The sequence below is a fragment of the Arvicanthis niloticus genome, chromosome 23 (assembly GCF_011762505.2).
Source record: "Arvicanthis niloticus isolate mArvNil1 chromosome 23, mArvNil1.pat.X, whole genome shotgun sequence".
NCBI lineage: Eukaryota > Metazoa > Chordata > Mammalia > Rodentia > Muridae > Arvicanthis > Arvicanthis niloticus.
In genome coordinates this window covers 10342606-10355029 of record NC_133430.1, presented here as the reverse complement: position 1 = coordinate 10355029, position 12424 = coordinate 10342606, and the positions used below count along the sequence as shown (strand labels likewise).

Below are 12424 nucleotides of genomic sequence, written 5' to 3'. Positions count from 1 at the left end.
GCTCCAGGCTAAAGAAGCCCCAGAGTATTATAAACTGAACTCAGTGGGAATCTGGTGGAGCCCAGAAGGCCAAAACCTGAAAGAACTACAGGCCTGCACCATGGCTCAGTCAATATAGCACCTGCCATGCATGCAGGATCTGAATTGTCCAGATCTCTGGTGCCCATATAGAGGGCAAGTATGGCAGCATGCATCTATAAGCCCACTGCAGGGATTGAGGCGGTGTCACAGACCCCTGTAACTTACTGACCAACCAGCCTAGCCAATGATGAGTTCCAGGGTCAGAGAGGACCTTGTCTCAAAACTAAGAGGGCCTGGCTCACAAGGTTTCAGAGCGGAACAAAGACTTTGTCAGGACCCGGGCTAGAGTCTGTTTTTGTGATATTCTAAGGAAAATGTGTGCCTGAATTCTTCCTGAATCCTTAGACCTGGAATGAGGCCCAGTTCAAAAGTAGAGAACTTGCCAGGCCTCTAATCTTATCACTCAGGAGGTAGAAGCAAATAGATCTTTGCAAGGTTGAGGCTAGCCTGAACTACAAAGGACATTTCAAGGCAGCAGAGCCACTCAACCTGTGGCAGTGCTTTTGCCCCAGCTCCTGTTGAGGTATGCAGCGAGAGCAGCAAGTGAAACAAAACATCTGCATGAACACTTGCGGAGGAAGGATGTGAGCAAACTGAAGTTGTGGACACAGTGGCGCAAATGCAGCTGTAGTTATTAGATAGGAACCTCGGGTTCTATAGGGATGATATGGAAGGGTTCCATGAGGAGAAAACCTGAGCCATCAAAAGCTCCAACTTGTGAAAATGCAAATGCATTTGACCAGAGAACCTGAAGTAAGAGTGTCTATGTGTTTCCTGCTGGATAAACACCTATGGAAGGGTTTCCCTGGCTCTGCCTTCAAGGACAGAACTCTGATCCAGGAAGGTCAGGCTACATCTCCAGCTGGAGGGTGGTACAAGGTAGGATGGTTGAAAGAACATGGAAGGCTCACACTAGGGGTCCAGCCCACTGAAGCCAGGCAGTGTGTGGCAGGATCAGGAAAGCCCCAGGAGGCCTGTCTCAGAAGCTAAAATGGAGGGTGATTGAAGAAGACACCCAGTATTGCCCTCTGACCTGTATGCATGTGCACATACATGTATGCATGCACACATAGGTACACACACATGAACACATGCACACAAAAGAAAAGACTAAAGAACTTCCTGGGCTTGGTGGTTCATGTTATGATCCTAGCACTTGGGAAGCAGAGAAAAGAGGATCAGGGGTTCAAGGTGATTCTCAGTTTGAGAATCAAGGGTTTGAGGCCAGTTGAAAAACAAGAGGAAGCAAAAGTAGATTTTTGCCTTAACCATGGCCAGAAGGAAAAGTCACTTTAGAAGAGGAGTCAGAGTGACGTATTGTACACTTTAAAAATGAAGAAGGGAGCCATGGCCCAAGGAATGTGGGTACTACATAGGAGAGGAGAAGGGGAGGGGCTAATTCTTCTGCAGAGCCTCAAGAAGGGAGTGCACCATTTCTACCATCTTAATGTATCCTAGTTAGATCCGTGTTGAAAATCCGATCCATGATGGACTTCTCACCTACTGTTATCCTACAACAGTTATGAGATAATGCATTTTTATTGTTGTAAGCCACTAAGTTTGTGGTAATTTGTTACAGCAGCAATGATAACAAATTAAAAGAACACAAAGACTACAGAACAGAATGTGTTCTTAATAAAAGCTCCAAAATGTAGAAATATAAGTATTAACAGAAGTGAAGAAAGAGACGCACCCACCCTTAAGTTGCTGAGAGATTTTCAAGGCCTTTCAGCAACTGATGAAATGTTTAGAGAAAATAGTGAGGACATAGAAGTTCTGCACCTATTAACCACCTTGACCTAACTGACATTGTAGAGAACACACTTCCTCTCTTGTGACCACAGTATCTTCATCGAACCGATCGACATACTGGGCCCTAGATATCTCTGTGCAGGTAAAACAATCACATTCATACCAAGAAACACAAAAGACATACTAAAAGCACATGTTCTGACCACAGTAGTAAATAGCAACAGAGCAAGAAAACACCATCAATTTTGAAGCAAAACAAAATTAAATAAATAATATTCTTCAAATAATCCACAGTTAAAAAAAGAAAAATCCACAAGGGAAAATAGCAAATACTCCAACCAGGTAAAAACAAACCACAAGTCAAACACAAGGTTCACAGCTGACAGTGCCAAACAGGAAATGTAGATCTTTAATGCCTCTCAAAATGCATTTTCGAGGTTCAAAAGGCATTCATCAGTTAGAACAAACCCATTATGACCTTCACACAGCTACCTCCCACCATTGCAATGATGACATTTGAATGTATCCACTTATTAACAGATCCATTCATCACAGTGCCCTAATCTTCCTTCCCTTCTTTATAGGATCTCACTGTCTATCCTTGGTAGGCCTCAAACCCACGAACCCCCAAGTGCTGGCCTTGCAGGTGTGCTCTTGCACCCAGCTGTAGAACTGTAAAAGCCTTCTAAAGACAAGGTCTGCCCTTCCTTCTAAATCTTGGTTTCTGGTTTCTAGCACAGTGTGCAACTTTTAGTGGGATTTCTTCGAAGTTAGGAAGACATGAAGAATGTATCTTCATGGAAACCCATGGGAATTGGCAAAAGAGCCACCCTGTGCTAGAGTAAGGAAATGAGGCCATGGTCACTGAATAGCTGACAAAGCCGGGTTCCCATGTTCCTGCAATATTCTTTCAGATAGTGGTATCCCATAAGAAAGCCATGTCTCCTGAGGAAATGCAAATTTTATCCTAGAGTCAAATAGAGAGTCTGTTCCAGCTGTACACACTCTACAGGCCCCTGGTCTCAGAACCAGCCAGGACTTCAGAGTTTAGCAGCCCTTTCATAGGAAACTGTAGGAAGTCATCTGCACTGAGCCTGCTCTGTCAAGTGGAAAACTGGGTCTAGATACTGAGGTGGTTCCGACCTAGACCAGATAATGGAACCAATAGTCACTGGTGGAGCCAGCACCACAGCCTGGTCCCCAGCTCTTGGCTAACTTTGTGGCCGTTACAAGTATTAGGTGTCAAACCTGGGACAAAGGGCAAACTAAAGTGTCTAATAACATATCAAAGCAGACACTGTCTAACGGTCTTTCTCGGCTTCATCAGTACCTGTCACAGAATCATCCTGGCTGGCACTCTGTCCCCACCCTAGGTTCTCCAGCCCAGGGGTTGGGCTGCCCTTCCCAAGCTGCTGTTCCCCATATAACCTCAGCTATTTGGTTACCAGTCTTTCTGTCTACCTGCCCTTCCCCCTCTCCTCACATGGCCTAGTTCAGTTTGCTGGTCATGTTCACTCTGGACTCTTCTAGATGCCTCTGTCTCTGCCTGTGCTCTCCCTTATAACTCAGAAGCTCGCCCTCTTGGGAGCAGTCATGTCTTTGTTTCTGTTTTCTTTGTTTCTTTCTTTTCTTCATTCAACAGGAAACTGGGGAGCTTGAGGTTGCCAGTCTTGGGCCTAGGCAACAGATCTCAGCCACCCACACTGGTGGGGCCCTGTGCTGTTAGCTTCTTGTTTCTCTATTTTCTACCTAGGTTTCAGTTTTTCACTTGGGTTTGTTTCCCCTTTGTCTCTGGTTCAGCTTCCTTTTCCTGTTTGGCTTTAAGTAGAGTCTAAATCGTAGCTGTCTTCAGAGGGTTTGTGGTCTTCTGATTCAGAGACCCTGGTGGATCACAGGACTTTCCTCAGGGTTCCTTGTGCAACCTTCATTCAGCCATGGCCCCAGGGTGAGTACTGGAACCCAGGATGGGATAGAGGGTGTGCAGAGGAAACCTAGGCTCTTAATGCTGAAGCTTCTGTAGAGGTCCTCTCTGGTCCTCTTGGATACCAGTATGGGAACATCCAGGACCATAGGGCAAAGGACTCGCCAAAATTCTAAGTAAGTTAATAACCTCAGTCCCTTCTACTCTTTTCAGTCCCTGGCCTATCTTTGTAGATGCCGGTGACCTCGAATCACTTGAGTCAAAAAGACTTACTCAGAATTGACCACTTACCTGGGAGAGTAGAGGGGATTTTGAACTCAGAGGGAGAGTTTCTGACTCAGAAGTATGGGTGGTAGGTCTAGGCTTTTGAAGAATGGCCTGACATTGGGGCAGCTTGTATATTGTACCTCTGGACCAAGATGAGACCTGAGTTTCCTTTATACCAGAAGCTGCATGCACTGTGCCCTGTGGAGAGACTTGTCCCTCGTTGGCTGCTAGTCCCATAGATGATGTTGAATACTGTTGAGTGCTAGTTGCCTGCAAACCATGCTGTATTCTGAGTGGTCATCCAGAAAGTGAGACTGGGATTTGGACATGAGTGTCTCTTTCCTGTAACTACATGAAAGGTTGTAGTAAGACCAAGTTTATCCTCCAAGATTTGAGACTTTTATTTGACTAAATTATTATAGTCTTGTGTCTTCACATAAAATAATAATTCCCCCACTTTGTTTGCAAAGTGCTACTTCCCCAGCTGTCTTCTTTTGCCTTTCTTGGATGGATGAGGAAGGTATGATGGCTTCTGCCTTGTGGCTGAGGGTACAAAGGCTCTGAAAGGCTATGGGACTTACTCAGGACTTACCTGGTTGAGGAGGGACCAGACCTGGAGCTTACCCACGCTGCCTCATCCAGACACTTGAGACACATTTTGCACATGTTGAGTTTACTGGAATGAATGAGACAGCGAATACAGCATGAGCAGCCAGGGAGCCTGGCTTCCCATCCTGTTCAGTGTGCTGAGCAACTGCAGCCCAGCTAGGCCAGAGAAACACTGATTTGGTGCTTGAGTTTTGGTGACTTTATTCCTGCTCTTTTGCTTGCTTGCTTGTGTGTGTGTGTGTGTGTGTGTGTGTGTGTGTGTGTGTGTGTGTACGTGTGCGCTTGTATGTGTGTGTGTATGTGTGCGTGCATGCGTGTGTGCTTGTATGTGTGTGTGTGTGTGTGTGTGTGTGCGCGCGCGCGTGTAGTTTTTCTGTAGCTTCAGGGGATTTGAGCATGGAACTGTGAAAACCAGAATGCTTTCCATTCAGAGGTTTGACAGTCTCAGTTGTAAGTTACATTGTAAAAGCCAAGGGAACTTACTGGGGGAGAAAATAGCACCAGAAGGAAATGGGGAGGAGGCACAATGAGTTCTCAAAGGCCTCTCAACCCTTAGACATTGGAGAAGTTGCAACTGGAAAGCTTCCTGCAGACAGTGACTGCAGGCCCAGGGCAGCAGAGCTTTAGGCCTTGACTTTCCACTTCAGCAGAGTAACTGCTCTGTGCTCCTGTGCCCCCTTACTCATGCTAAAGAAAAGCCCCTGTATCATAGCACTGTGAGTGACAAGTTTTGAAGTCCCAGTTGTAGCTTTGGAGACTAGCGATGGACAAGATTTGTCTGCAGTAAGTTAGTAGCCAAAGTAAGAAGAAAGCCAGGCAATTGTGTCTCCCTTCCTCATCAAGGTTGTCTGAGCAAACAGGTTCAGGCCATGACACTGTGAGTGTCCATGTGCAATACGATAGCATCTAGATTCCCTACTTACCCTGACAACCATGGTAGGGCTACAGAGGGCTTCTTGTCACCAAGGCCACTTCTGAACCAGTAAACCTTTTTGAGCATCATGTCAGAGACAAGGAGCTGAATTTTCTTGCCCTCTTATCTCACACTGTCTCACAGCAGTCCTGACAAGAACAAATATGGGGAGGATGGAGCTCTCCCCGACCTCAGCCTCAGCAACTGGGCCTCTGAAATAGGTAGATGATGGAGTGATAGGAAAATGGCCTAAAGATGAATCGTACACGGGGGCATCATGTGAAGGCAAACAAGCACTCCCACAACGAGAGAAATACAAAGATTCTGTCCATGTAGACAGTCCATCTAAAGAGAGGAATGTGCCCTCATCTGAGTGGCATGCTGCCTGTATATGTGTAGCATCCATTGTCTTCCTTCTTTGGCACAGAGCATGTCCTTGTAGGAACTCATGACAACTGGATTCTTTCTAAGGGATTCTGAAGGAATAAGGGGAGGCTCCTTTAAATGTCTGCTGTTCCCTGAACCTAGAAGTTGTCCCCACACCAGGGTCACAGACTAGGGGACAGCATTCCTGGACTCCTTTGCAAACATTATTCATAAATACATTTCTGTGTTATTGAGAAATAAACCAAGAGAAGGAGAAAGGACTTGGCCAGAAATATAGCTAGTGAATGGAAGATCCAAGCCTGGAATATGGGTCTCCTGAACTCTGTGCTGTCTTGGAGGAAGAACTGACCTCCATCCTCAGACTGTGGAGGAATAAGAGCTATGGGAGGATGAGGAGACACACTGTATAGGACTGTTTAACACAGACATTTTGTGGGGAAGTCACACTCCTCCTAGTATTTGGAAGGCTGATGTAAGAAGGTTGCTGTGAGTTTGAGACGAACCTAGTCCATAGATTGAACAAATTAGTGAAAGCGTCTCTCAAAAACAAAACCCCTAAACCCTAAACAACACAGGCAAAATGATTATCGGTGGTTGAGAAGTTGGAGCTGTTAGATGAAAGTGGCCTTTTAGAGAATTCTGAAACACACGAAGGATTTCTTTCAAAGGGCTATCTCAGTGGTCAGTCAGCCTGGACTGCTGTAGCTGCTGGAGAGACAGTTCTTCTAAGAGCAGGGGAAGGGCAGGCAGCAGTTGAGAAATTACCAAAGAGAACTAGAGAAAGAACAACTGGAGTGATGGGGAGAAAACAGTGGACCATCATCTGTTCTTAGTGGGAACATTTTCTTTAAAACCGCAATGGTTACATGAGACAGACATAAAATTTAGAAATGAAAACTCATGTGACAGAGACAGCAAGTGCCCTAAGGTGAGAGCAGTTTGGTACACTAGAGAGTGAGAAAAAGATAGGGAGGACCAAGTCATGTGACTAGGAAAATGGAAGAAAATAAGGCCATGGACATAGTACACAAAGCCTGTCAGTATACACAAAAAGTTTGATTCTACTTTCCAAGTTATGAGCATCTTTGGAGGGAAAGACAGTTAACTGAAGCCTGAGCCCACTGTGCACATTCCCACTGGCCACTGTGGGTAATAGTTAGCACTGTGACAAGCATGGAGGCAGAAAGTCTTTGGAAGCTGCCTCAGTCATCCAGGTCAGAGGCAGTAGTCAGGTGGTGGAGTTCTGGGGCAAGGAGGAAAGAGGTAGTCAAATACAGTAAGGACACAGGAAGGATAGGCTGAAGGACTTCCTAGTACACCCATGTGGGTGTGAAGGAAGCACAGGGTCTGGTGTGATATAGGTGGGTGGTGGTTTCTGGGGAACAGGGCTTGACACAGGCAGAACTAGAAGGAGCTGTAGGCTTTGAACCCTGGACAGCAGACATCCCTAAAAATGTTTCTTGTACAGGACTGACAAGCAGGAGTTAGCCAATATTGCAGTGCAGCCACAGGGAATACAATGTGAATGAGTAATTGGTGATCTGCTCCTTCCAGTATGAGCCAGTTCACTTCAGTCCCACCCCTAGTTTCCCAGCTTCCCCAGCACTTGTCACCTCCTGACAAGTAACTACGTAATTCATTCAGGTTTTGTTACTATTTGTTTTTCCTCTCTACTCAGCTAGAATATCAGTTCCAAGACAACAGGGATTTGGGTCCTTTAGTTCCCTGGTGTTTCCCCAAAGCCTGAAACCAGGCCTGGGAACTTACACATTCGATCTCTAGGTTGAATTTCTTTTTGACACTCTGCTTGGAGATGCTTAGCTACCATTGCTGCTGCTCAGTTGAGCTTCCTATAGTGTCAGGCATTGTGGCTACTCTAAGTGGGGAAGAAATAGTGGCCCCTGTACAGTTGATACTAGCTGCCAACAGTTGTCTCTACTGTTCTCAAGGGCCTACAGATAGTCTGTACATGAAGATGTGTGAAGCCTTGCACATTCTGAAGCACTGGCAGTTATAAGAGAGCCTCCTGGGATCTCATTCAAGGTCATCTGTCCCAAAAGCTTGTGAACAGGCAAGCCTCAAAGACCTCATAGTTACTCTTCTGGAGTGATTCCCCAGGACCTGAAGCCATGTGTTGCCCAAGAGAGCTTCTGAAGTGTTTGCCATCTTTTGTCCCTAGTGGTCTAATGGCCTGAAGCTCCAGGTCACTCACAACAGGACATCATGTTTCTTCAGCACCAAGTAGAAAACCTGAGAGAACTGGTCAAGCACAGTGGCTACTCTGGTAATTAGGCCACTGGGAAGAGAAGCCCAACGGTTACCCTTGTGAAAGTTCAAATAACAAGTATCCTACCGGTCAGCCCCACACCTTGCATGTAGTCCCCGTGTGAGGTGTTGCCTTACTTTCCCCCAAGCAAGACAGCACTGTTAAGGTGCTTGTTCCATGTCACACTGCTGGTCCCTTGATACAGCTGGGATTAGAACCAGGTTTCTTGTGCCATGTCTGTCCTCCCAGGTGTAGCTCCTCAAAGGAACCTGCCCCAAATTATAAGAACCAAGGCCTCCTGCAGTGTTTTCAGTGTCAGTCCTTCCACACTGTCACTCTGCCCTCCTTAGCAAGTTTTGTAGCTCTCTGACAAGATCTGCCCGCCAGCCTATAGCTGCTCAAGAGTAAGATGTTTGTGGCTCAGTTCTGTCTGACCCTGTGCCTATAAGCAGTTCAGTCACTTAGATGTTGGTTGCACTGAGTCAAAGGGATGTGCTAAGGATTGGGAATGCTAGTTGAAATGAGCCATTCTCATTCCTAGGCTACTAATTTACCCTCAAAGCTGAATAGCACCCGAAAGCCAGGGACATAACACCACAGCTTGCCTGCAGCACATCAGACTTTCTGAATGCTTTTGAGGCATACATAGCCTGGTGTCCACATGGCGTATTAGATGGCTCTCCAACAGTGGGCTAAGTTGGTGGCTTCGAGATGATATAGGAAGTGCTGTGGGTCTAAAAATATCACATTTCCTTAACAGTTGGGTGGGTTTTTTGTTTTTTTTGTTTTTTTTTTTTTTTTTTTTTGAGAATCCGCAAATCTTCAGAGAGAAATGAAGACCACTGTACACATTTTGGACGGTGGTCTAAGGATAAAAAAAGCAAACATCTAGATTGCCTGTGCCCTCCCACTCTGGATGGAAAAGACGACGCTTGGGTTTAACATAAAATTTTAGGCTGAGTTTGCCCAAAGCCTTTATTTGTGATAAAGGTTACTCAGGCAATAGCACTTCGTATTTGCACAGTACTCTGTGGATATCTAGTTCCTTGTTTTTATTTCTGTAAGTTAGTGAACCACTAAATGTGGCAAGGAGATTGACCTTTTTAGGGCTGGGTCAACACTGCATTTATGATGATGCCAAGACTTTATTACTCTTGCCTCATAAATTCACTGTGGAACTTTCCAGAAATACTTGACATATTGTTTTTAAAATGTACTTTAAGTTCCAGTACTATTAATTGCTCACCATTACATTACTACAAAGTACTTGATGTAATTAACTTAGAAAAAAATGTATTTAGTTCATAGTCCAGGATTGGGGCGCTCCCTTACTTTGGGCATCTACAGAGTCACATATTAGGTGGAATCATTCACGTCACACATGAGGAAGCATGAAAACAACCAAGAGAAGACCAGGATCCTGCAGTCTCTTGTGAGGACATGCTTCAAACAGAAGGCAGTCTAGTGTTATGTGCACTTGGATTCTGGGATGAAGGCCACCATCCTAACCTGTACCACATAGAAACAAGAACAGGGGCAGCCTACATGATTGGGCCCAAGTTCTTCACAAATATAACTCATTATCAGTGAAAAAGAAATAGCTTAACACCCTAGCTTAGAGTAAGCACACAGCACAGCCAGTAGCCATGTGTTAAGGATCTATGAGTAGATCCTGGCTCCAAAATTGCAAAAACTTTTTTGGAAAAAAGAAGTTTTTATGGATTCTGTATTAGAAAATGTTTGTTTGTGTGTGTGTGTGTGTGTGTGTGTGTGTGTGTGTGTGTATGTGTCTCTGTGTGTGTGTCTGTGTGTCTGTGTGTATGTGTGTGTGTTTTCTAAATTGTAGGTTAGAACATTGGTTTTATTGTGCTGTGAAGTGGGAGTAAATGGAATGATGACTTCAAATCAGTGATTTTGAGTGCCCACCAAATGATCTAGCATACTAGCTAGCATGTGATAGCTTCTCAAAGAGGGTGAAGTCAGCAGAGACCCTTGTTTGCTTTACCCCCGGGCTCTTTTCTGAAATCCAGTAAATGAGGAGGAGCCACCCTTCATCCTGGAACTACCAAACAGGCCCTAATGAGGGGCTGCCTGGCTCCCAGCTATGGGGGGCTTCTTTAATGATGGTCTCAGCTCCTTTTAGGAATCACTTTTGGTGCCATATGTTGAAAGCAAACAAGTTGTTGGGGCCTTATGTATTGTATTGCCTTGGAGTCTGGTCCAATTTCTTGACTTGGGACATGGCTCACCACACACCCCCTTACTCACTAATTCCAGGCTGCTGAGTTGAAGGCACTGGTGTATGTCAGGTGAACATGGAGTGATTCAGACGAGTGCTGACCTCCAGAAACCTACAGTCTCAGGGCACATAAGCTCTAAATAGCATTTATGAAAACAGTACCTGTTAGGAGCCATTAAGTATCAGAAGTATAACCTTGCAGTGGGGCCAGATGCAGAAACACACCTCCAGGGGCCATGAGTGTCACTAGTATGTCTATATTAGTCACTGTAGTGCTGGTTTATAGGTGAAAACTCTTTTCCTGGATCATAATCCTTAGGACAGATACATGTTCAAGGCAGCATACCTTATCTTAGCAATTGTCAGGTGAGTAGACATAGACAGTGGCCCTTCACCTAAGCTTTGAGTCAGACCTCCCGATGTAAGGAGAACACGTCTTGGGCAATAGTATTCCTAATTACCTGAGTAACAGTGAAGTCATTTTAAAGGCCCAGATGTTGTTGGGACGCTTCTTCTGCTCTACCAGACACAGCCTACCTTTCTCACTGAAGTGTGCTAGGCAGGGCAACATCAGTTCCAGGACATTGAGAAGGGGAATTCCTGGGCAAAGCCCAAGAATCCATCCTGTCATCCTGGACCTTCCAAGGTGGGAATGGAACTGTGGCCTATTTTTTAGATCAGCACTTAGGGGAACCTGTCTGGAGGCATATTGCCCAACAGAGGGACCTAAAATGAGACATCTGTTAGAGTAACTTTTAGAAAAACACTTAGGTAGGCTGGAGACGTGCTAGAGAGCTCAGGAGGATCACACTTTGACTTAAGGCTTTTACACCGCACACGTGGTGGCACACATCTTTAATCTTGGACCTCAGCAAGCAGAGGCCAGTGGCTCTCTAGAGTTCAAGGCCAACGTGATCTATACAGTGAGTTACAGACCAGCCAGAGCTACACATCAAGACCCTGTCTGAAAAGGAAGGTATCTAAATTCTTTACAGATTAGTGGGAATTACTTGTCAGTTCAGCTGGAAAGAGTGTCGTAGGCAGAACAGAATAAACTGAGCTAGTGAGGCCACAGAAACAGTACCTGTTAGGAGCCATATTTCCACCAGATTAGGTGGGGGAAGGGCTCAGCTGGAGACTTGTTAGGAGGATGGAATATGAAGAGTTCTGAGGCCTGCCAGGAGCCCAGGCTGTGCCTTACATGGTGACAAGGTGTCCATCTTAATCCCCCAGAGAAACCACCAGGGAAGGATGGACGAGGAAGGAGAGTAATAGTCAGGGAGGAAGAGCCACAGAGAAGCACTTTGTCTGAGGTCATAGTAGCCTCTGTGGAGTGCTCAGGCTCCCAGTGAGGCTTGAAGAGGCAGGCCCGTCTGCCTTTGAAGTTCTTTCTCTGACCTCATCAGCGGTATATTGAAACTCCAGACACAGGAACCCAGCGATAGGAAAGTAGGCAGGAAGCTATTATGTTGTAGGTGAGGTGTAGATGATGATGATATAGGCTTCAAACAGCAGCAAGCCAGGAGGGCAGAGGGCAGGAGACCTGTAGTATGTTTAGGAAATACAACAGCTGGCCTAGTAGCCACAGAGGGCAGGGCTTGAAGAGGTGAGCATCTGAAATGACTCTCACAGATCAGGCACAGCCTGGAGATGGGATGGCTGGCGTTTCTTAGAGTAGGAAGCATTGCAAAGGTTTTCTGTTTCAGCCTATTGATTTTGAGGTACCTGAGGTATAGCCAGTCTGAAATATAGGTCAGGATAAGACCCTCATTAGCCCATGGTCTCTGGACATACTGGTAATCACCATGAACCCTAGCCATGGTGAAAACCATGAGGAGACTCCTTCAAGGATTGTTGGCACCAGAATCTATAATCATGTACAGATGAAGACCCCACCTAAAATTCACACTGAGCCAGACCGCATAAGAAGATCTGGAGGCTTGTTTTGTAATAAGTACCTTGCTAGTTCATACAATGCATACATTTTTG

General features: G+C 45.6%; 1 protein-coding gene across 4 annotated transcripts in view; it reads left to right on the top strand.

The window, feature by feature from the left end:
* The window catches only part of LOC143436791 (ena/VASP-like protein), a 122995-nt gene that overhangs the window by 67272 nt on the left and 43299 nt on the right, over positions 1 to 12424 (top strand). The window contains exon 1 of one of the 4 annotated variants that reach the window (XM_076921206.1): positions 3616 to 3778. The exons of the other annotated variants lie outside the window; for them this stretch is intronic. Within the exon in view, the coding sequence (XP_076777321.1) occupies positions 3768 to 3778 (11 nt within the window). The 5' untranslated portion in view covers positions 3616 to 3767. Of the gene's footprint in view, positions 1 to 3615; positions 3779 to 12424 lie in introns of those variants that run through there. 4 annotated transcript variants of the gene reach the window in all.